Genomic DNA, 22,675 nt, shown 5'->3' with positions numbered 1-22,675 from the left:
CCTATTTTCTGCAAAAATTTGTTATCCATGGCAAGAAATAAATCCGAAAATGTGAACAAGTCCCAATTTTCTTTGATGTGTAATAATGTTCCAGCTTTGTAGTTTAATGTGAACCGCTATTGTGCAATCCTGATAATTGTGATAATGTGCTATTGTATCACGGTTGCTCGGGCGTAGCCATTTGGAACTAGCTGTTGCGTGTTTTCCTCCATGTATAGCAATGATGTCTCGCCAAGCAGGCGTAGCAAGGAGGGGGGGAGGGCCTGAAGAAGCTGTGGCCTGAAGATAGAGAAGCACTAAGATTGTTTGCAGGAGAAAGGACATTTACAACGGACTTATAAACTTAGCAGGAGGTATCCATGGTAGCGTCAGGGAGCGGGAGGAGACTGGTGAAATTTTCATGATAGGGGATGAAACACTAAGCATACATCACTATATTTCATACTTCTCTGTACGGTGCTCACAAAGCGGAAAGCGAACAGCAATGAACGCCTTTCACGTACGTGCGACATGTAACCGCTCAGTAGCTGGTTCGTAAGCATGAAGTTCCAAGTGTAGGTTTTGAAGTGTGAACTAAGCCAGTGTTAAAAATGCAGATGAAACTGGAAATAAAACAATGCATGAAGGTAGTTTTGGAATTGTCGACATTGAGCACTGTACATACACCTCTTCGCGCTAGCCTGCAAGTCATCACTGCATCCACGGCACATGCCATATGAGGCTATGTGAAGTTGCGTTTCCATTTAGGCAAAAGGTGCAAACACCAAGTTGGAAATACAATGTATGTGCACACACCTTGCACAGCACTGAAGTGAGAAGATTCAAGAAAACTTTAGCACAGGTTCTAACAAGTTCAATGGATCTACTGCAATTGTTTGTCCAGTAAAGTCAATGAACTATCGCTGCTTATAGTTATTTATAAGCTAGGACCACACTGATCAAAAGCTCTTTCCAACCAAGTGTTCTTTCTTGTTCACGATCAACTTATCTATGGCCACACACTTGCTCCATAACATTATTAGCTTTACCAATGCAATTATGCAGTGTTGCCTCTAAGATTGAACCATACTGTATATCTGCAGGATGGGGTGCAGGTACGCGAGGAAGTGAAAGTCTCAAGCGCTGTCTACAGTACAGTGCAATGCAATGTCGATTACCTTGTACAGGTGGTGTCGCTCAGTGCACTCCAGAGTTGCGGATCACGCTGTGCTTAACTGTTAAATGTGCAAGACGACTACAAGATGACTACAGCTGTGCTTTGCATCGTTAGTTTGCGTTGTAATCACAGTACTCAACCATTTTTGGAGCTGAGGGAGCGCACCTCCTCCCCGCCTTCCTCATATTACGTTAATGCAAATGTGGGAGCCGTGAAGCTACGATTGAGTACTCGCTTCCCAACTGACAGCGCCCATCATTCAGGGCACAAGCTTTAATCATCATGCGACAGTCTTTGCCACAGATTGCATCAGCCGGTAGGAGTAAGTGCTTGCATGATACTCCCTCTGAAGAGGCTGGTCGAGCACATTAGGTCAGCAAGCCTCACCTTTTGTTGCATTTGACTCCACAAGTGAAGCGTACCGCACATTCCTGCTCTGTAGCGCTGCTCAGAGAAAAAGAAAGCCACACACATACTGTGACCCACCTTTTCAGCTGCTGCCGTCCCAACTTCGGTCTAGCTGAAATCAGACAATGACCAAGCCGAAATAAGCACTTCGAAGCCATATTTCGGCATTTCAGGGTCCACATTCCTTCTTGTCACGTTCAAGGATGCTTGCACTTTTGAACGACAAGAAGTCTAGTGCCATGCCCCACTCGATTGACAGGCTTCCCGTCAATGCACTTGGGGGCTATGCAATGTGAAAACAATGCCAAAGGAAGGTACATCACTCTTCCACTCACATTCACTTTTCATGCTGACTGAAAGTGGTGCTCTCAAAAGTGGTTGACCAAGAATAGAGCCCCAGACCACTACACACTGATAAAACTTCAACATTGTATTTCAGAATTGACTGTTTATTTCAAGATGGCTTTTTATGCTGCATGCGACAGGACACAGAGCAGTGCCTTGCGTGTTTTTGGTGTCAACATTCGCAATGCAATTTCCTCAGCAGCACTGCGTGAAAGTGTTGCAGCACCTTAACCTACTCACTTGTGTTATGTTGCTGTTCAAGTCAGGATGACGAAGAAAAAAAAAATACTGCAGCACTGGGCCCACATAATGCAATTTGAGCCACAATAGTGGGTGGAGAAATTGAACACAAAAGCCAACTAATACATATTATGTTACTGTCGAAGGCCCGAGAGAAAATGAGAAATTATAATTCAAACGCAAGTCTTGTCAGGTTCGACCCATTTGCCAATTCCTTCGCTGTACTTGCAATACACACAAAAAAGGCTTTCATTACCACCGAACTGTCAGTAAACCATTACTACCACCCTTTAATTAATAGCACGTGGATTACACCTAAATTGAACCGCAATGGAACCCAAACACATGATCCCCAAATGGAAATGGCGAAGTAAAGTTTCTGTTCCTAACGTTTCCGCTATTTGGATTCATTCATAGATCACTTAGGACGTGGCACCCTTTGGGCAACGCGAAGATGGGGTTCGTGCTGAGGGCCTTCAACCACTTCTTCACATTGCTGGGTGCCCCACACGCAAGGTTGGCTTGCAGCACAGCGCTCCACAGGGCGATGTCAGCGAGGCCTGGCACCGACCCCAGGACGTAGGGCGTCCTGCCGAGCTGCGCGTTGAGAGCCTTGAGAACAGCCTGCTGCTCTTTGTTCTTCCCGTGGATGATGCCGTGGTGAGCCAAGGAAAGCCAGTGGTCCACTTCCGTAGCTGTCGCCGCATCTCCCGACTCGTATGAAGGGTTCAGTAGCCGTCCAAGGTACCTGCAATGCCGTTGCATCGAAAACGATTTGATGAAACAGAAAAGTGGTCGTTGGAAGACACGAAGCACTGAAGAGGAGGAACCTTTCCCTTTGCTGTGGCAAGGTAACAGCATAAATGCTAAACCAAGCTCACAGTTTGTCATATATTAGCAATTGCGATGTGGCTTGAAAGAAAGCTAACAATTTTTTCCCACAGCTAAACAACATGAAGAGCAAGAGCTGGTTGAACAAATTATTATTTAAGTGGATAATGCACACTGTGCACTATCTATTCCACCAGGCTTCGAGCCTTTTACAAAAATACAAGCAAACAAGCAAGTACTTGACATAAAAACTGTTTACAGCGCGAACACATGCAACCACAAAGTATAAGGGACAGGACACAAGCGCTTGTGTCCTGTCCCTTATACTTTGTGGTTGCATGTGTTCGCGCTGTAAACAGTTTTTATGTCAAGTAAGCACCAACTCGCCCAGAAAGAAGTTTTAATGAAGCAAGTACTGCTCTCATTAAAACAAATTAAACCAGATTTGCAGTCCAAAGCAATTTCCTCTCACCTATGGAGCAGACTATGAAAAGCAAACTGTGTACTTGCGAGCACTGTCATTTGGGAATAAACTTCAATTAGATGTCTCCCTAGTCTTGATTTCATTATACTGATTTCTGCTAATTAGCCACCTGCTGATGTAGAGCACAGGAAATTCTAGTTTGGAACGTTTTAGTAATGTTGCCATTATTTTGCATTTCACGAGATACTTAACTGCTGGCATATTTTCCAATTTACATAGTGATGACTTAATAAAATTAACACTGAATATTCAAGCCTTCCACCCCCCCCCCCCCCCACACACTTGGCATAAATACTCTATAAATGTTGTGGGGACTCTTGATTTCCACGTCCCCTGACGTTTGTCTGCCCTGCACAGCTTCTCCGCACGACATTTTAAGTGTTGGGGAGTAGGGGTCGTAGATTACAGTTGTGACAACAGGTGGCGTGAGCGTCCCGATGCTAGCGCCACCTGACACCAAGATAACTCGGGCGCAGGAGTTCAAACTTGCTTCTCTCTCGTCGGCTTCGGGATGGTGTCCTGCACTCTTATGGGGCACTTGTTGGAGCCCTCTGGGAGATGAGCCCGTGAGGGGCTTCGCGTGTGGCTTTGGAGAGCGGCACTGTCACGGGCGACCGCAATAACTCTATGTATGAAACTGCACCCATGAATGACTTGGGTGTTGATGTTTGTAGGAATCTTAGGATGCTCGGGTGTCGATGCCAGGGCGCATCGGACACGTTGGCTCATTGTATAGAAGGTGCAATAAATGCCCTTCCCGACTGCACCACTGTGTGCCGTGCACCGCAAAGCCGGTGAGACCCCGCACCGTAGAGCTCGGTGCTCAGGGACCTCCTCCTATATGCCTTGGTAAAATTAACAAACTGAAACCTGAGACATGAGCTGGTGTTAATGGCTGCCCTCTTTGAACCGCTCCAGGGGCATCCTACTCACCTGATGAGGTTCACCTCTCCCACTACGGCCGCTTGGAGCACAGGGCTCACCATGACCTCACAGTGCTGGTCCACTGCAAAGAAAAAAAAGGCTAAGAATCACCGAATCACCTTGAACTTACTGTATTTATTCGATTGTAGGGTGGTCACAATTATAAAGTGAAAGTGCCAGTTTGGTGAACCAAGAAATATAACTTAAGTATACACACTAACATAAACCCTTTTTGCCGGCTAGTTCACTCACTGTAGACAGATGGCACTTGTGCCGCACCCAACCATTTGCTGCCTCAATCCCAGCTGCATCCCCTCCACAGCAATTTCATTTAGGTGCATTCCGAAAGGGGTGGAATGCAAAGAGACACCTCTACCCAGCTTTAGGTGCACGCTAAAGAATACCCGATGGCTGAAATGAATATGGAGCCCCAGTACTATTGTGTCCCTCACAGCCCACTGTGTAGTTTGAGAACGCTGAACACTTTTTTATTTCCCAGAATATCTTAAATTCGGTGTATGCACACACACTTTAGTAAGGCTGCTTTTGTTGTGTGCGGATTGATAACTGTGGCATTCTCACAATAACCTCCGTACTAAAACCTCATCAGCTCGCAGTGTTCTGTGTTTGTAGGGGAGAAGTAAAACTTTGCTTTACTCTAGCTACTGCCCTCCTACGTTTTCTTTGTCCCTGCTTCATTGTGCCACAAATTCCGGAATTAATGTCAAACTGCCACCTAACTTGAGCCAAAGTTCCCACAAAACTACAATGGCCAGATAGCATGGCAAATTTAGTAGGCACATGCTCATGTTTGTAAATATTATTTTCTGGCCTTCACTAATGTCCACCCCATTCACTGGAACTCACTGACATTCAGAGTTACATATTAGGTATAACTGCATTTGTAAGAGGTTATGCCGAGAATGAGTAGAGCTTACACATGCTACATAAGGATGTTTGAAGCTGAATGTTTTCAACAAGCAACAATGTAAAATGAGTGACGAACAATGTTGCATATCTTTTCTAAGGTACTAGAAAAGTTTTAAAATTTGGAAGAAGCTTAAGCTTCACCTTCAAGAATGGAACGCAATAGCATTAAAAGATCCCCGACTGTTTCTCACAACTGAAATAGTAACTTAGAGCAATAAAACCCACAGAGACAAGATAGGTGGACAAAGACAAGCTAAATGTAAGACAAGATAAATGTTTAATGGAAGGATAGAACCGTACATACATATCCTCTTGTCCTGCATGCGCATACCAAGCAAAAGAGAACAGGCACGTGTGCATCAAAGTTAGTCACGTTTCAATGTCTCACACTCTATGATTCTCACACTTCCAGGAAACTGCAGCTTACGTAACTGTAATGTTCTCCTGGAAACGCCAGCTGCGAACGCTATGCACGAAGTCAAGCTTCCTGACTTTTTCTTTTTTTTCAGGTGGAGAACGGGTTCGTGTTTTAGTTTCCCCACAACAGAATTATGCTTTCTCATATATTCAAATTACAATCCGATACTATCACGTCTGCAGGTTGTGTGTAAGCCATACTTTTCAAATTTTCTGATGCATTTTACTTTGAGAAATTCATTTATTTCAGCAACGCCTATCCGCCACACAGAGGGCCTGCGTGGATCGGGATGATTTTTCTCAAATGGACATCACTGCCGGCACCAACACCGGATTTTCCGCGACATGGGGCCCTTAACGCTTTCGCATCAAAACATGGATGTTTTAAGTTCGAAGCATGCCACAAACGAATTTAGTGTGATTGGCACATTCCCATGTGATTACATGGAAAATAAATAATGTAAGGAGATTGCTCCAATATATGGCAGTAAATTAAAAACATGAAAACCTGCTGCTTCCAAGTCATGGGTTCTAAATAAATATAAAAAGAAGAAAGGCGAGCGAATGGCTGCAATCACGATTTAATACAGCTGCTGAACGTACGTACCACTGTGTCTTCGAAAACAATTTCTAGCCCCACAGCGTACGACAATGCTCACACCATTCGGACAAAGCGCAATTAGCTCCCTTGTTCCCCCACCGTCCCCTACGCCCGATACGATGGATATGCAACATTTACACATCTTCCAAAGCTTTGGTCAAAGTTTCCTGCTGATCATGCAGACGGTGGCGCAACAAAGGCTGAAACATTGGTTTGCTGTGGTGCACCGGTACTGTGCGCTGCAGTTGTAAACAGAGGCTGCCGAGGCCTATTGAGCCAAGCAAGGGACAGGTCACAATGTGACCAAACATGGCAGCACCCAGGGAAGCACGATAAAATGGTCTACGAGCCAACATAGAGTAGCCGGTGAATAGCCCGAAATACCGAATAATCGATGTAGGTTACACTCAAATTCTTGCCTCACAATGCAGCTTTATGGCAGCATGCAGCATGCTGCCACAGCATAAGACGAAATTCGCGCCCTGCTTTTACTGTTAAATTTTCAAGTTCTCGATGCAGGTTATATGCGCAAAAATACGGTACTGCCTCACCTGCCAAGGTTTATTAGTTGCTACAATTTGCGCTGCCATCTAAAATCAGGATCACCAGTACTGCGGTGCCGCTGCCATATTGAAACAGTAACTGAATCCATATTTCAAAATGTCTTGTTTTTGGTATTGTGGGTTGGCAATTTACAAACAGAGGTGAAATCATTTCTCTTTAGTGACTCTTTAACGCTAAGGATTCCGGGAAAAAGAACCTGCCTTCATATTCAAATAAATACAGCAACTTCCACATATCAACTTCATAGGAAAGAATGAGCTTGACGTGAGAGATTAGGGAGACGTACATTGGTAAAAAAAATTGCATTGCCAAGACCGTCATGTGGAAATTAAGCCATTGTTTCCTTTAACAGTGGGCCATAGTGTATAGGATGACTACTGGCTTATGGCGTTTTTCACTGGTCGATTCGGAGCAGGATTTCTTGCTCCGTGGCACCGAATCCGAATTTCACTGGTCGATCTGGAGCGGGTTAATACTTTCCGCTGGTCGTTTAGAATCAACTCGCTCCGTGCCGGATTGCTCTCACTTGCTCCACCACCGAGGTGCGGATTCGGGCGGAAATAGCTCGCAATCTTCCAAGCGAAATCAGTACCCGGTCAGTATGCATTCAGTGCTGCTGTAGAGCTCGCATTTAGCGATGAGAACATAAAGCCCCTCAATTTACGAGAGCTTGGACGACAGCGATTACAAGGTGACGCAGGTGCTGTACGAAGCCTTCTATGTACATTGTCCACGCACAATCCTTGCGGGCGCGACATGGAAACGGCGGACTCTGCGACTGCCGCAGTCAAATTACGCACGGGGGACAGCGACATTGGTTGCCGTGAAAGCGTACAGAGAGGAAGTCGGGCGTGATTTCCGGAACTGGTTTGTGTGACGTGTACGCAGACTTCCTGTGTGATCACCCGCGGCGCGTCTTTGTGCTCCGCTGGCCGATTTGGATTTGTGAAACCCGAGCACTAGCTCGCGGATTTCGGCGGCAGCTCCAGATGGTCCAGTGAAAAACGCCATTATATAAGGGGGCAAATCCTGACAAGAAGGAACAGGCAGTCTTGGTTGTCATGTTTGCTTTCGATAAAATTTACGTTTAGAGCAGGTTTTGGACCCAGGACTCCGATTATAAACTTTGCGAGAGACAAAAATTTTGCCTGTCTAAAAGAGAACACGCAGCATTCGACGAATTTCAATATTTCTCATATTTGAGCTTGCTTAGCCATAAATTGGTACAGTTCTTGATTAGAATGCTTTTTTCCCCAGTAAAGAACACGTGAACTCTAACCATGTTATTTCACTTCACAAGAAAAGCAAATTTGAGTGGAAATATCACAATAATGGAAAACGGCCCAGAATACCAGTCTGCAGTCTAGAATTTATTTATTCAAGATACATTAAACTGGGAGGACACTAAAACTCGGTGGCTACTGACTTACGAGTTTTTGCTTTCTGTCGGTGTGACTTTCGTACAAAGCGAAGTTACAGTTCAATATTTCATTCAGGCGTAAGTGGTTTCATAAAATCGCCAAAATTTGAGAATAGCTTTTATTTTTAAATGCCACTTTTATTTTGTACCAGATCACCCTGGTTAAAGTCAAAGACATTGTCAACCATGCTGCCTGAAAAAAAAAAAAAAGAAAGGACGCTCCATTGTTTGAGTGTCCAACAAGTTACAAGGCCAGCTCACCCTGCTTCCAGACCAGAGTGAGGGCGAGGTCATGAGACATGCGAGATTCCGCCCAGGGTCCACCGTCGGCACCGGCGGCCAGGAAGGAGAGGTGTGCAGGCAGGGTGCCCACGGAAGAATGCGTGTGGCACGCGAACAGCACCAGCATGTGCTGCGACAGCAGACGACGTAGCGGCCAGAGGCTCCACGGAGGGTGATCGGGCGACGCACTCACTACGATGTCCAAGAGGAAGTTGCTTCTCTTGCCGACTGGCATCACCACTCTTGCCGGGACCGTCGCCTGCAGTTTGCCAGCAAGACTGCCACGTTTCAGTGATGCTGCATGATGCAGTGAGCTGAAGAGTTCAACTTTACTCCTCTAAGATATGAGCAAGACACTGAATGCACAAAAGATCTACTGCCTAGGGAAGACTCAAGTTTCAGTGATGCAGAGCAACTGCAATAAGAAAATGAACACCCTCTGAAGATGCTTCTGTGGGAAATAGAGCGATTGGCTCGGTGACCATACGCAGTACATAAAGATACGACTAAGAAAAGGGAGCACCGACCAGACGGGAATCCGTCAAACCCTGAATTTTAAATAAAATTGCAATCTGGACACGTACATCAGTTTGTGATTGCCCAAGTCAACCAACGTTCGTGAAGTGGCACTGTGGAACATTGCAATCAAGCAAATGAAACACTGTACGTGCGTCCACAGTGACTTCTTGCTGCCGTAGCTGGCATGTTTGAAGTTGCATGCCTGTTACACTTCTATGTCTGTAGTAAAAAAAAAAAAAGGGGGGGGGGGACACTGACTAACTGATGGAGTTTAGTTAGAAGGTTTCCCAAGTGCTGCTAGAGATGCCTCAGTGGAGACCACTTTGACTGCCTGCAATTTTAACGCATGCATGCATTACTCAGTACTCACATGATTGCACACAGGAAACTGTGTAACGCGCAGTCACATGGGTGACGTGGTGGGGTCACAGCATCTTGCCAGACAGGCATGTAATCGTTATGTTGCAAAACACAGTGCAGTTGAGCAGCTTTATAGCCATTGAATTAACAATTTGTGCTTATGTATGTCGTTTCCCTTCAGTCTTGTCCTTTGTTTCTGTGCTACGAAGTCACATTACCAAATACAAGCTAGCCTGATTTGTTAACTAACAGCTTCACAAAAGCTTGGCTTCACGTAAATTTCAACGTGTTTAACTTTTGTGCCCTGTCTACTGGGTTGGAATGTCTGAAGCAGTCTACCCTCGACGAATATGCGGCACACCAATATGTGATCGGAGCCGGCGAAGAGCAAATAAATGTGCATATTAAAGAGTAAATGCAGGCAACCAGGCAATCTAATGGCATGCTGAATCAGTATAACTAAGAAAACATGCGCTAACAAAGGGTTCCCAGTCTGTAAGCACACAGTACGTCTCATATTGGAATGTATTGCAGCGGTTTAAACAGTAATTTTCATCTGTGCTTTTGCGTCTTGAAATACAAGCGAGCATAATACTGCATACTTGCAGCGCGATAACAAATTCAATGACCGATCGCTCGATCGGCCAACAGCGCGGCTTAACTTTTAATGCGTTACTATACTACTAGCTGCTACAGTGCCGAGAAGCTGATTACGCCAAACTACCATGTTATCGTGCAAGAGGATGCATACGGAGATGAAAAAGTTCGCCAAAATGCCCCAACAGCGTGAACGTACACGTGAGCAACCATGCCCGTTATATAATTGAAGTAATTAAAAAAAAAAACAATTTTCCTATGAGTAAAAAGCAGCGCGATGTGACAAAAGCTGCTTGTATTCGACCTGTACACAACGATCTCGACACGATGGGCAACAGATGATGCAATAGTCGCAGTTGGTATGTACATGCAAACTAAACTAACGTGTTTGCAGTGCAACACGTGCTAGCACTAGAACAAGTTCAACGTCCCGTCACGCTTACCGAACTAACTGCTTCGCCAGGGTTGGCCTGTTTGGAAGGTGGCTTGACCTTGACGCTCTCCACCAGCTCCCTCAAATGGTTCAACCTCTCCAGCAGCTGTTGTTGCCGGTGTTCCAGCTCAGCTACCATGTCCCCCGCGTTGTCGACAGGCATCTAGTTAAAAAAACAAGCACGCACACACGCGATCTCGTCAATATTTTCTTAAACTACCATGCTGAATTGAGGCTACGTTAAACAGCTTTTATCAGATGCTTCCGGTAAAAAGCCGCAGATCGTAAACGAAGGAGCGCCGTTACTCGCATCGGGGTCCTCTAAACGTGGTCCGAGCTGGTAACTGTGTTCACAACCCCCCACTTCAAGCGGATGTATTTATAGACAAACGGTCTGCTATTTATACAACTATTTGGGCGAGACGCCTCTCGTCACTCCCGGCTATCTACGCAGCAAACATTACCACGCGTCAACGAAGATAAGGCACGTTACAGGAGACACGCGAATGCAGGAAGTAAACACAATTCGTAGCCGCTGCCAACGTGGTACCGTAGCGTCAGCTAACGTTGACACAACAGCTGCCACTTACCCCGCCGTTCGGGACGTTGGCGGCGCACGTCTCACCGTACACATTTGCCACCCTGTACATACAATTAGGGAGCTCGACGGCGTTAATTTCTTCGTAGATCGGCGTCACTCGGTACATGCATCCTACCGGCGCGGAAGCCATGTTTAAAGAGCTAAGAGAAGTTGTGTCAGCGCATTGACAGGTGGCGCGAGTTTTCCCGCCTGTTTGAAAGGCGTGCTCTGATTGGCTAAGGTGGCCATTATTTTCGGATACCAGAAGGATTGCTTTTTTAATGGCCGATCTCGTTTGCATCGCAATTCCGGCCCGGTTGATTAAAGCCTTCCCTCCTGACGGCTGGTCCGAAGGTGCGGCCGTCACTGCAAACGCGGAGATTAGTTCGTGCGACGATCTTTCGCATTTTGAAACGGCTATGGCGGCTGCCAGTCTGGGCCAATCAGAAGCCAGCCTGGCGCCGAGAGGGGTAACGCAATATGTCGAACAACAGAGCCGTGTGTCGCGGTCGCTTGATCGATTTTGTGCCTGTGTGACGCGCAATTTTGCCAAACGGCATGGTGGTTGTGTGATTTGTGCGTTCGGACGGTGCGTGTGAACACTTGGTACCCACAGCGAGCACGGATGCAAAAACGGCGAAACGACGTTGTCAATGTATAGGTCACGTGATCCCAGCGGCGGTAATGGCGGCTCGCAAAATGTAGGCCCAGTATGGACCGTTTGCAGGAAAATACCGAGCCCCAGGTAAATAGCGGCCCCGCCCCGGGCCGAAGAAAGCTTCCCTAGCGGGTTTAGGACGATACTGAGTCCTTGCGATGTCCTCGCGGGGCCGTAGGGGCCGCGGGCGACCGCCCAAGTCGGCGGTACTCTCGCATAGGCCTAGCTTGCTCAAGAAGCCTCGCTACCTGTACGCTGGCTCCAGCGCCCAGAGCTCGCGCCTGGGACTTCACTTGCGCCAGTACGAGAACAGCACGCCGCAGCCCCAGCTCAAGCAGAGGCTCCGCGAAAAATCGCAGAAGGTTCGTTCTTTCATTCAGACCGTCCTCGGAGGCGGCGACGAGGAGGACAATGACTTGGAGCCCCCTCCGTCCAGCGGCGACGAGAGCGACTACCAGCGCGCCGAGGACGAAGAAGACGACGACGACGGCTCGGTGGCCAGCTACGAGTCGGACGACGTGAGCGTGTACTCGCAGAGCAGCTACAGCACCATCTCGAGCTCGACTCCCGCCAAGCGCAAATGGACCTCGCGGAGGGCGCACAGCCCCGTGTTCCTGCAGGAGCGCGAGCTGCCCGCGCTGGCGCTGCCCAAGAGCTCGGAGGACCTGATCCTGCCCACGTGCCACATCATGCGAGCCCTGAGCATCTACGAGACGCTGCGCCACTTCAGGAACATCCTGCGGCTCACGCCGTTCCGATTCGAGGACTTCTGCGTCGCGCTCATGTCGGACGAGCAGTCGGCGCTCCTGTCCGAGGCGCACATCGCGCTGCTGCGCGCCATCCTCCGCGAGGAGGAGGCGGCCGGCACCCAGTTCGGGCCGCAGGACCTCAAGGACAGCATCAACGTGCACCTCTACATGGTGGACGCGGTGACGTGGCCCGCGGTGCTGCGCATGTACCTGACGAGCGACCCCGAGTACCGGCCCATGCTCGCCGCGCTCGAGCGGTGCGAGTACCCGTTCACCGCGGTGGCGAGCAAGCTGAACGTGCTCGAGTTTCTGTGCGACCAGTTCCTGACCACGGCGCAGGCGCGCGAGGACATCACCAGCGAAGGCGTGGCCAAACACGACGACCACTGCCGGGTTTGCCACAAGCTGGGCGACCTTCTGTGCTGCGAGACCTGCCCGGCCGTCTATCACCTGGCCTGCCTCGACCCGCCGCTCGAGGACGTCCCCACCGAAGATTGGATCTGCACCGTCTGTCAGGCCAACCAGGTATTGCATAGAATGACGCAGCACCCCGCCCCGCTTCGCCTTCTTTACGCGTGTGAATTGCCGATGATCGGCGGCGAGAGTCGATTCGAAATGTGTGCCTGATTCGGTGTGTGTTGACGCCGATGAGCAGTTGATGCTGATGGCTCAAGTGAGGTGTTTGCGAGGGCCGGTGTCGAGTTCTTTTCCTTCTTTTTTTTTTTGCACGATGCTTGGAAACGGCCAAACCCCGTTTTGATTCGCATTTATTGCTTGTTGAGTGTCCCCGAGCAGGCTTTTCCGAGGTGCGTGTCGTGGATGATCTTTTGACAGTCGGTTTAAGATGCCTGCAGGTGTTGTCAATGTTGCCGAGTGTTTGAAACCTTCCAACTTGCTTATACTTTCCCACGAACTGTGTAAAATCGGTGACAGTTTCATTTGTGTGTTTCTAAGTTGGTGACCTCTCGGATTTTGCTAGTTTGTCGTTGAGAGGTCTCAGGGGAGCTGTCTAGATTCTACAGATGTTGAGGCCTCACGAACTGAAAGTGATGTAGAAGGTGCAATATGTTCATGATCACGCTGTTGATGATGACAGACATTAGCGAGGGCATTATTTGATCCATGCTTGCTGGAAAAGGCAGATATATGCATTTTTAGTGGATGCAGTGTGCCGTCAGCAGCGGGCAATGTGAGTGCTAATACATTTGAGTAGACAAAATTTATCTGGTTACTTTATGCGACAGCTGCGTCATGATTCCAACAATCTGTGCAAAAGGTGGAGAAAGCCACCTTCAGTGCGCAGGTTGGGTTATACACATGCTGCAGTCAGTACAAATTTGGTGTTATTAACGAACTTCTGATGCATAGGTAGATAAATTAATGAAGATGAGGGCAATTTCTAGGGTGTATGCAGTAGCGCATGTAAGGTCTGAAAGATGCGGCGTCTTTGTTTGCCCCGGAAATGGTTCACTTTGTGAGCAACACATTCTGGTTAATTGCATAGTGCTGGCCTTTCACAATGTCTCATCCATTTAATTTGTCATTTAACCATCTTCTTTTCTATTGCAAGGCAGACACAACGCATTCTCAATTATAAAGCCACCTAAGAATTTGTGCAAGCTACAAAGAAACATAAGCTAACTGATGCAGGGCCCCGGTCACGCAAATACAACCTTGCCGGAGGATGTTTACATCTGAGGATGCCGACTCATTAAAGGCACTCAAAAAGACAAACATTGAATTAAGTAAAACTAAAGCATTAGTTTTGCAAAGTGAATTGAAAGTATAATTATTACCAGGAAAGTATGTTTTATAAGTGAGATGATGCAAGTTTTGTGACAGTTTTGGTGTCACGATTGTGAAGAAATTGAAGCAGGTCCTGATGATGTCCTGTTTTATCAAAAAGAGTACGATAGCATTTTCCTAACCAACATCAGACTGTGTGTCGTATGACATCTCGCAACTTTCTCCAAACACAGAGTGCCGTGGTACGCACGTGAGAGAATGTTTAAGAAGCATGGTAAACAGTACACGAATCGCTTATGCCGTGTTAGAATGCTAAAAGCAAGCATTATTGGAATAGTAAGCAAGCAATTTATTGGTTCTGCAGGACCTGCTGTAGCCGCATCTTTGTTCTTTTTAACTTTTGAGTGAATTGCTTCTTTTTACTGTGTCTGTAGTAGCTTGTTGCACGCTCCTGCATCACACCTCTCGAAACAAGGTCGATAGCAGCAGGCAGAACAGTTTCTTGGCATAAAACAAACACCGAAGTATTCGCAGTGCTTGTAGTGTGCGACTAGCTCGACCTAGTGTTTGCTTTTACTGCTTCAATTAATGCTGTGCAGTGTAGTTTTACGTTTCTAAATTAATAACCCACCTTCGTTTTGTTAGGCTTTTGGGATCAGCCACGTGGTGTCCGTGTGTGCAGAAATGTTTTATAGGGCTCGAACAGGGCCCCACTTGCCTAGGTGGCTAGTTGCCAGTTTGTCAAGGAAATCCAAGCCTGCTTTTGCTGTAAATCACTTTCATTGTGTGATACAGATGTGAGGAGGCCATGTCATTATTACTATTAAAGTTTTTTTTTTTTTTTCTTATGGGACTGAATGTTTATTGCATGAGGAAGTTCCTGATCTCCCAAACAGCTTTGAAGTGATTTTTTTTTTTTTTTCGTTATGGTGTAGCAGGTGGGAGCATTTCATGTGAAACTCTTATGGCTCATGAGCTTTCAAAATTGACAATAAGTTACCCAAGCTGTTGTGCTGTGTGCTTTCAGTTGTTCTTACATAGCGAGATAATGTTGCATTGAAAGAATCATCACCATACTCGGCCTGCTTTGCAAACTGAAATTGGGAACTCCATCATGTGTGTGACCAGAACAGACTTGGCAGCAATTTGCAACGTTTTGTAAAAATGCGAGGCGAAAATTGCTTTGAGCACGTCATATTGGACATTGGTGGCTTAGTTTCTAGAGGCTCCCCTTACATGCTGAGTGAAAAGCAGCAGTATTCTGTGGCATTTTGCGTGGCCGTTGTGCTTGCAAGCAGTCCATGAAAGGTGACGGGGGACCCATTTTTTTAGCCGTGGTTGCACTTTCTGACTCTCTAAGTAGCGGCGAACACAAGATAAAAACGATGCGATTCTGGGCCTGACAAGGGCTGCGCCTGCCTGTCAGCTGCTTTTTATCTTTGCGTCTGGACGCGTGCGCATTTCCAGGTGGTTGCTGCTACAGTGTCATCATCACCTTCCACTCGCCTCTCTCTGCTTTGTCCTTAGCGTCTGGGAAGGGTGTCTGGCTCTCTGATGATACAAATGCAGAATGCAAGCAGCCTTGATGTTGAATTTCCACTGGAAACCTTTAGTTCCCACTTTAAGACACGCTTGTAAAATTGCTCCAATAGACGCTGCGATAAGTCTATACTATACTATAGGTCCTGGCAGTTCGACAAGCATTACTCCTTGGGCCTCTTCGATTATCCATACCCGACACTCCCGGACTGCCCGAGATGCTGCATAGTTGATCGGCCGAAGTAACTGACTCGTGCAGTCCGGGACTGTCGGGGAGGGATAACCGAAGAGGCCCATTGACTATTCGTGACCCGTGTCTTTTTTTGTTACCAGCGGCAGCCTATTTTATGTCAACTAGACGCCTAAGGTTTCTGGTGATTTCCAGCTGCCCCTGTTTTGCATCTGCTTACTCCATTCTGTGCCTGCATATTTCCTAGCTTTGTTGCGCCACCTAATTTCCTGGCATCCTCGACTGCGCTTCCCCGTACTTGGCATCTGTACTGTAACCCTATTGAATCAAACGGTTATCTGCCCTAAACGTTCAATGGCCTGCTCCCCTGCCTTGTTCCTAACCTAAGCTAAAGTATGAACTTTGTAGTTAATACTGCCCTTCAACCCCTCACTTCCCTCCTCGTTTAATTCCTGACCCTCATTTTGCTTGTACTTTGACAAAAGCTCCTTCTATCTCTTAATGTTATACCTGTCATTTCTCGTTCCATTCTAATTACATGCACAAAACACTTCGAATACCGGAACGCTCATATAAGAAATTTTCCAACGGGGCACGTGCAAAAGTCATTTTAAACTGTTTGCTCATGTTGGGTGAGGTTTGTAGGTATGTTGTGAAGAAGTAACAGCAGGCTTCAGGATGCATTAAAAAAAAATAGAAAAAAAAACATTGTCAATTTGTCTTACTTGTGTGGCCTTGGACTCTGAGAGCAAAACGTTTCACAGCCTATTAAATCTTGCAAAACAGTTAGCATTGTGTATTTTAACCTTGTACTTGATTGTGCTTGTCAATCTATGCAGCATTGTGGTTTTAATGGACCGTTGAGATGAGAGTTTGGGTTTGTTTCACTGTATGCATCGCATCATATTTATAATCTTAAAATCTCGACTATCAAAAGATGCAATGTGTAAAAATGCAGTGAATAATTTTTTTTTACAAAGGGGCTTGGTGTTACCCAGTATCTTAAATGGAAAAAAAAAAGCTTGCACCGTTGTGCAGATTTTGCATACTCAGAAACCACTAAATGAAACCAATTTTTGTCACTATACAACTTTTATGCAATCTTGTGATACCTATCTATCATTGATTGAAGGGCAAGGTTGTCGTGTAGTGAACCTGTAGTGAACCAACTTTCTCTGCTACATGAAAATAACTGCTTCCCTTTAGGTAGCAGCAGCAGTCTTTTGCTCATTGTTTTTGCACAGGGAAGTCCGAGTGTGTACAAAAGTTATTATCGTTTTGAATGTTAATTGGCTTTACATTTTCCGGTGTTGTTTAGGTCCCTGTAGCAGAGGCCTAAAGTAAAAAGAAGAAAAATGAATTCTAATGCGGAAGGTAACAGAATGCGTTCGGGAAACCACTGCAGCGCAAGTACTGAAATATTGTGACATTAATGTCTTTATTAGATGTCCCTTCCGACACTGTTGCAGGCAGCAGCCGGCCTGCAATTGGATTTCTTGCCTGAAACAAGATACTTAAAATTTCAGACCTAGTACTGTAAAAGGTTTAGTAAACACATATTTATACTAAGTTCAACTTCATTGTTCTAAAGAAAGTTCTATTGTTTTTTGTTTCATTATTGTATTGAAATACAAGGCACATCAGTGGTAAATTAGATCTAAGAGCGTTAGTTTCCTTGGGTTTCAAAATTAGATAAGAAAAGGGACGGTCGAGCTTAATTATGATTGCTATTCAATTCAAGTTTATTACATACATTAGAAATGATATAGTTGTGAACATACAGAAGAAGGTCCCGAGGTTTAATCACTGTTAGCAGGACTTCCTGTGCAAGTAAAATGAGTAAAACTACAAATCAAGAAAAAGCGAATCAGACGAATGAGAGCATATATATTACAAAAGAAAAATGCATGTGTATATGCATCAGTAATGTTCACTGGCCGATAAGGTTATTTAGACTTTAAAAAACAGAAATTGTTTCACGTTTTTCTTAAACATTTGCAAGGAAGATACAGATTACACATGAGTGTGTAAAATATTCCGAAATGTTACTGAATATAAAAGCAAAGTGGATCAACCATAATTAGTACGGATACTAGGCAAAAGTAAGTTACGATGGGTAGCGAAGCGAGTAGAATTAGGATTGGAGAGCACATCTTTGTAGGAAAATGTCTATAGTGTGGTTGTGGTTATGAATTTTAAAGAATATAATGCCTATACTATAATAATAAAGGCTGTACAAAGGCAATATATTCAGATGAACAAAAGTGGGAAAGGAAGGCTATGTCTATGTTGTGTAGTTGCTGAGTATACGTACCAAAGCGGCTCTGTGTCTACTGTGATCTGCCGCTACGCCTAAGGTTGTGGTTCCATTTCTAGTTCCAGCAGGAGTGTTCTGATGTTGCCGGAGTGTACTTATGTTTAGATGATGTTAATGGGAGCACCTTTATTTGAAGCCTGAAGAACACCTTAGAATAAGTGATTCCTTAGAATAAAGTGCTTCCAAGAAATATATTACTGAAAGAACTCTTGGCACTTTGCCAAGATTAATAACACACGGACAAGAAACAAGAAATGGGACGACATGAGTGCAAGCTTGTTTGTACTTTTACTGAAAGGCATGCTACTTAAGCAATGGATGGATGGATGGATGGATGGATGGATGGATGTATGGATGTTATGAGCGTCCCCTTTGGAACGGGGCGGTGGCTTGCGCCACCAAGCTCTTGCTACTATGCTGCCTAATATCCTACCTAGGTTAACCCATGAGAAAAAAAAAAAAAAAACACTATGAACTACCTATGTGCTATGTGCTCATTGCTTGCAAAACATCTAATTCAAGTGCCACCTGGTGGTAAAAAAAACACATCTGATAGCAAAAAAAAAGTAAAGAAAAGGTTATCAAACAACCTCACCAAAACCGTGCAAGCAAACAACACTTTACACAGAGGAAATATCACTAAATCACTCCCGCAACATGTGCTGCATAAATAACAAATTCTTCTTCGGTCAAGAAAATAGACAGCTGACTGACTTTGTGCTCATGCCATCCAATTTGTTCCCTCTTGGGTGCATGCTACTTAAGCAATGCACAGTATACATTGATACCAATTTTCCCAGCTGCCAGGTCTGTCAGTTGCCTGCAGCGTGCTCATTGCTGTGCCAGGAACACTGTTTCATAGACACCTGGCGCTACTCACACAAAATCTCGCAGAAGTGAAAGTACTTCCGAAAGTCACAGCCCAAGGATAGCACCTTTTGGTAGCGAATTCCCTGTCAGGACATGGGGCACTGATGGTGTTCGTCTTGGTCGTCTGACGTAATAGATAGCCATCTCTCATATTTTTACACATGATAAAACCACCTGGATAACTAAATGTTCTTTTCTTTTAAATACTTTTCCCCATTAATTTAATAGCCATTTAAGGCTGCTGAGGAAATGTGAATTCCTGAAAAAGCAAGCTTTTTGCAGAAATTTGTTGCCTAAGGATGCAGTTCTATAGATGTTATTTCCCTTGTTTTTCTTTGTCCTTTGATACTGCCTCACATGCTGGTGCACCGACCACTATGGATACTCCCTCTGAGTAGAGAGTATGGCTAGACAATAACAGAAATAAAAGGGAAAAAAAGTTGCGGAATATTGACATTGAACTGGGAACCAAACTTCAGGTCCCTGCCTTATCAGGGAGAAGCTTTTTACTAGTTGAGCTAGGCTGTAGCCTAGCAGATGGCAGCATGATGGTGAAATAATCAACTTGCAACCTGATAAACTGGAACAATGGTTGACTAAATGGGCTCTGTAGAAATCCACAGGGAGGAGGGAAAAAAAAGTAAATATTAAGGGGAAATGAAGCCTTCTTTGGCTTATCGATTTCCAAAAGATCTCGTTTGCTTGACACCTTTTCTGCAGCACCAACCTGTGGGTGTTTACCATAAAATTTTGTTTGCATGTTTGTTTGTTCACTTTATCTGCTTTCACCTTGATCTTTGTTTCTCTGTATGTTTGCCTGCTTCATTGTTTGTACAATGATGTTTGCAGGTGTCCGGGGTCACGGACTGTATATCAGACATCGAAAAAGGAGGCCTGCTCAGTCGACAAGAATGCCTGGGTCTCGACCGACATGGCAGAAAGTACTGGTTTCTCTGTCGAAGGATCTTTGTGTGAGTAGCTTGCATTTTGCGATTTTGCCGGGTTGACATACTGTCCTATTGAAATGAGTGACTGTGCAACTGAAGAATCCACAGCTTATGATTCGTCTCTTGATACTGACTCTGTTGCTACTTAACAGCCAACTGCAAAAAGGTCTTCAGGCTGCGTAAGGAGCCTAGTTTTATATAGTTAATATACAGAGCAGGTCTGCATGAAAAGGTTTTCTTTTGAAGTACTGGTGGACATGTCTCAAAAGGTTTGCAAAGTTAGACGTTTTTGATACTGAAACTGAAAAAAAAAAAATGTTGTTACTTCTCGTTGGAAGTGCTGCATGACTTGTGGCACGGCTCTTCTCAGCATCGCCTTGAAATTAGGCGGCGCCCACAATGGGCTGAAAAGTCTTGGAGGTGACATACTTAGACTTGCATCATATCTGTAAACTACCTAATGCAGATTGTCTGCTTAGGTGCTTTTTAAAGGTTGCTAATAAGAAAATTAGATGATTACCAATCCCATAGTGTTGCCGAGATTGCTTTGGTAGTATATAATACTCATTTATGACCAATTTACCCAGTGAAATTTAGCTGCAATCAGCCTTTAAGGCTTCCTCCACATGTGGGTGTGGTTGTGGTTAGCTTGAATATATAGATATATCATTTGCCACGGGTTGTAGCGTCCGAGATGAAGCCTTGGGATAAAAATGTGCAAACGAATTTTATATCTAAGCTGTGAATTGGCCATGCTTTTTACTGTTTGTTTCAAGTACTGTTACCCAAGGGACCAAATATTCTTGTAATATGTTAATTGCATGGGCATACAGCAGTAACTTCTACTGTGTTCTTTAATACCTCAAGCCATTTCAGGAACACCTTGCATGTTTTATTACCTTGTGTGGTGCCCTGATAATCGCAAAAGGTATCCTCAGCACTGAGCTTTCTGTGCTAATGCAGGAAGGTATGTAAACTGCAAATGTTTCGTCATGTTTAGGGTTTTGCTGAACTTTCTGTTTACTTATCGAGGGTGGTCAGTCTTCTTGCCGAAATAATGTAAGCCCTGTGTTCAGTCTCTTTATTGATGCCTATTCCATGTAGATATGTTTTGTACCCTGTCCGGCTTTCCTGTCATAGGTAGCACCCCCACTTCTTATCCCCCTCCCCCTGTGCACGGTTTCCGTTACAATGCTAGGCAGCGTCCGTAATAATGAGACAGAAACGTATGCCTTCCCTAATTTTGTCCCCAAAAAGGTTGTCTGCAGTGTGCACTGCGAGTGTCTATATTAACAAGGCACAAATGCGTGGCTACCAACTGGTTGATGAAAATTTTGTCCGTATTGTGGGGTGTCCGTATTAACATGACGTGACCGTATTGGGCTACAAGAGCCGCCACATACAACGAAGGGTCAAGGGCTGCTGTTTTGCGAATTTGTTGGCAGAGGAAATCAAAGTGTAATTCCTTTCTTCTTACATCAAGTGAAGAAATCTCATTAGAGTTAATTAGTTTTGGCTGGCGAATCGAACATAGAGCATTCACTGAACAGAAACCTAACAGCCAGTCTAAATTTGTTCGAGTCTTTGGGAAGCCATTGTAGCACAAATAAAACACAGAAAATGGAAGACCGGACACCACGGGTGCTACAATGGCTTCACCAAGTATCAGCCAACTTGGCGAAGAAAAAGTTTATTTTTGTTCAAGACTGTCGATATGCCGTATTGACTGTGGGGTTCTAGGAACCCTAAACTCGGCGGCTTGCCTTGCAATGTGTAAATGTGAAAACTCGGAACTTGCGTTTCAGGGAAGGGGAGAACAACGAGGCATTCTACTACTCCACGCCAGCGCAGCTGGAGGAGCTCCTTGACGTACTCGACGCAGAAGACCTGGAGCTGGACTTGTGTCGAACCATCGCCGAATTCCGCGACGAGATTGTCCGGCACATGGAGCTCACCGAGAAGCTCACAAACTCGTCCAAGGGGAATAGGAAAACCTACCTGGACTCTGAGAATGGTACCTTGCATCTGCCCGTCTTGAAGCAGAGCTTTTCTTTGGCTCCTCCCGGCACTTGGCATGGACGCCTGTCCGGCTGAGTAAACTGGGCCGTTACGGGAGGTAGTGTAACCAAAGGTCCCGACTTGGTGGGCTCATTCTGATAGCAGGGGCGGTATTCTTGAGCAATCCCTTTGGGCACACAATCAATTGTGCGAGATTATGCTTGACTGGCCACAGGGCACATTGGTGTTATATGCTCAACAGCGTTTCTGGCGCTTTGCGGAGCTCACAATCATTGCACAGTGCCAGCAGCACGTTCAGCCGTATGTCTGCACACCTCCTGCGCTGAGTCGCACAAAAGTGATAGTACCTTCAAAAGGGATTGCCCTAAAATAGTGTCCCAGTGCACAATGCGATTCCTTGCCAGCGTATTTATGAAGATTGTAAGAAGGGCCTATGCATTAACCAATGCAGCTAACCAATAGCTGTACCCAGTGGCACATCTGAGCTATCACTTGATTTTGACAATTGTCCTCCAGTGGTTTCTACCCAATTTTTATCGAGCTTGTGCA

At 45.5% G+C, this 22,675-nt stretch overlaps 2 protein-coding genes across 4 annotated transcripts in view; one reads left to right on the top strand and one right to left on the bottom strand.

Moving 5' to 3' along the window:
• Window positions 1–1,992: 1,992 nt before the first annotated feature.
• AIMP2 (aaRS-interacting multifunctional protein 2) lies at window positions 1,993–11,392 on the bottom strand. 2 transcript variants are annotated; one of them, XM_065454202.1, is made up of 5 exons: window positions 11,102–11,392; window positions 10,522–10,674; window positions 8,582–8,861; window positions 4,398–4,470; window positions 1,993–2,897 (listed from the first exon to the last, which is right to left on the bottom strand). In XM_065454202.1, the coding sequence occupies exons 1-5, from the start codon at window positions 11,390–11,392 to the stop codon at window positions 2,561–2,563; spliced, it is 1,134 nt and encodes a 377-aa protein (XP_065310274.1). In that variant the 3' UTR covers window positions 1,993–2,560. The 2 variants fall into 2 exon arrangements, with proteins under 2 accessions (XP_065310274.1, XP_065310275.1); XM_065454203.2 differs by lacking the exon at window positions 11,102–11,392 and adding an exon at window positions 10,818–10,960.
• Window positions 11,393–11,907: 515 nt separating this feature from the next.
• E(bx) (nucleosome-remodeling factor subunit NURF301 E(bx)) overlaps window positions 11,908–22,675 on the top strand; it is a 56,140-nt gene continuing 45,372 nt past the window's right edge. For both annotated transcript variants that reach the window (XM_065454200.2, XM_065454199.2), the window contains exons 1-3: window positions 11,908–13,023; window positions 20,010–20,131; window positions 21,913–22,121. In XM_065454200.2, the coding sequence (XP_065310272.1) occupies window positions 11,908–13,023; window positions 20,010–20,131; window positions 21,913–22,121 (1,447 nt within the window). The remainder of the gene's footprint in view (window positions 13,024–20,009; window positions 20,132–21,912; window positions 22,122–22,675) is intronic.

This window comes from Dermacentor albipictus, chromosome 8, assembly GCF_038994185.2.
Source record: "Dermacentor albipictus isolate Rhodes 1998 colony chromosome 8, USDA_Dalb.pri_finalv2, whole genome shotgun sequence".
In the NCBI taxonomy this organism is placed as follows: domain Eukaryota; kingdom Metazoa; phylum Arthropoda; class Arachnida; order Ixodida; family Ixodidae; genus Dermacentor; species Dermacentor albipictus.
The sequence above is the reverse complement of the archived record's forward strand: the minus strand, read 5'-3'. Positions and strand labels throughout refer to the sequence as shown.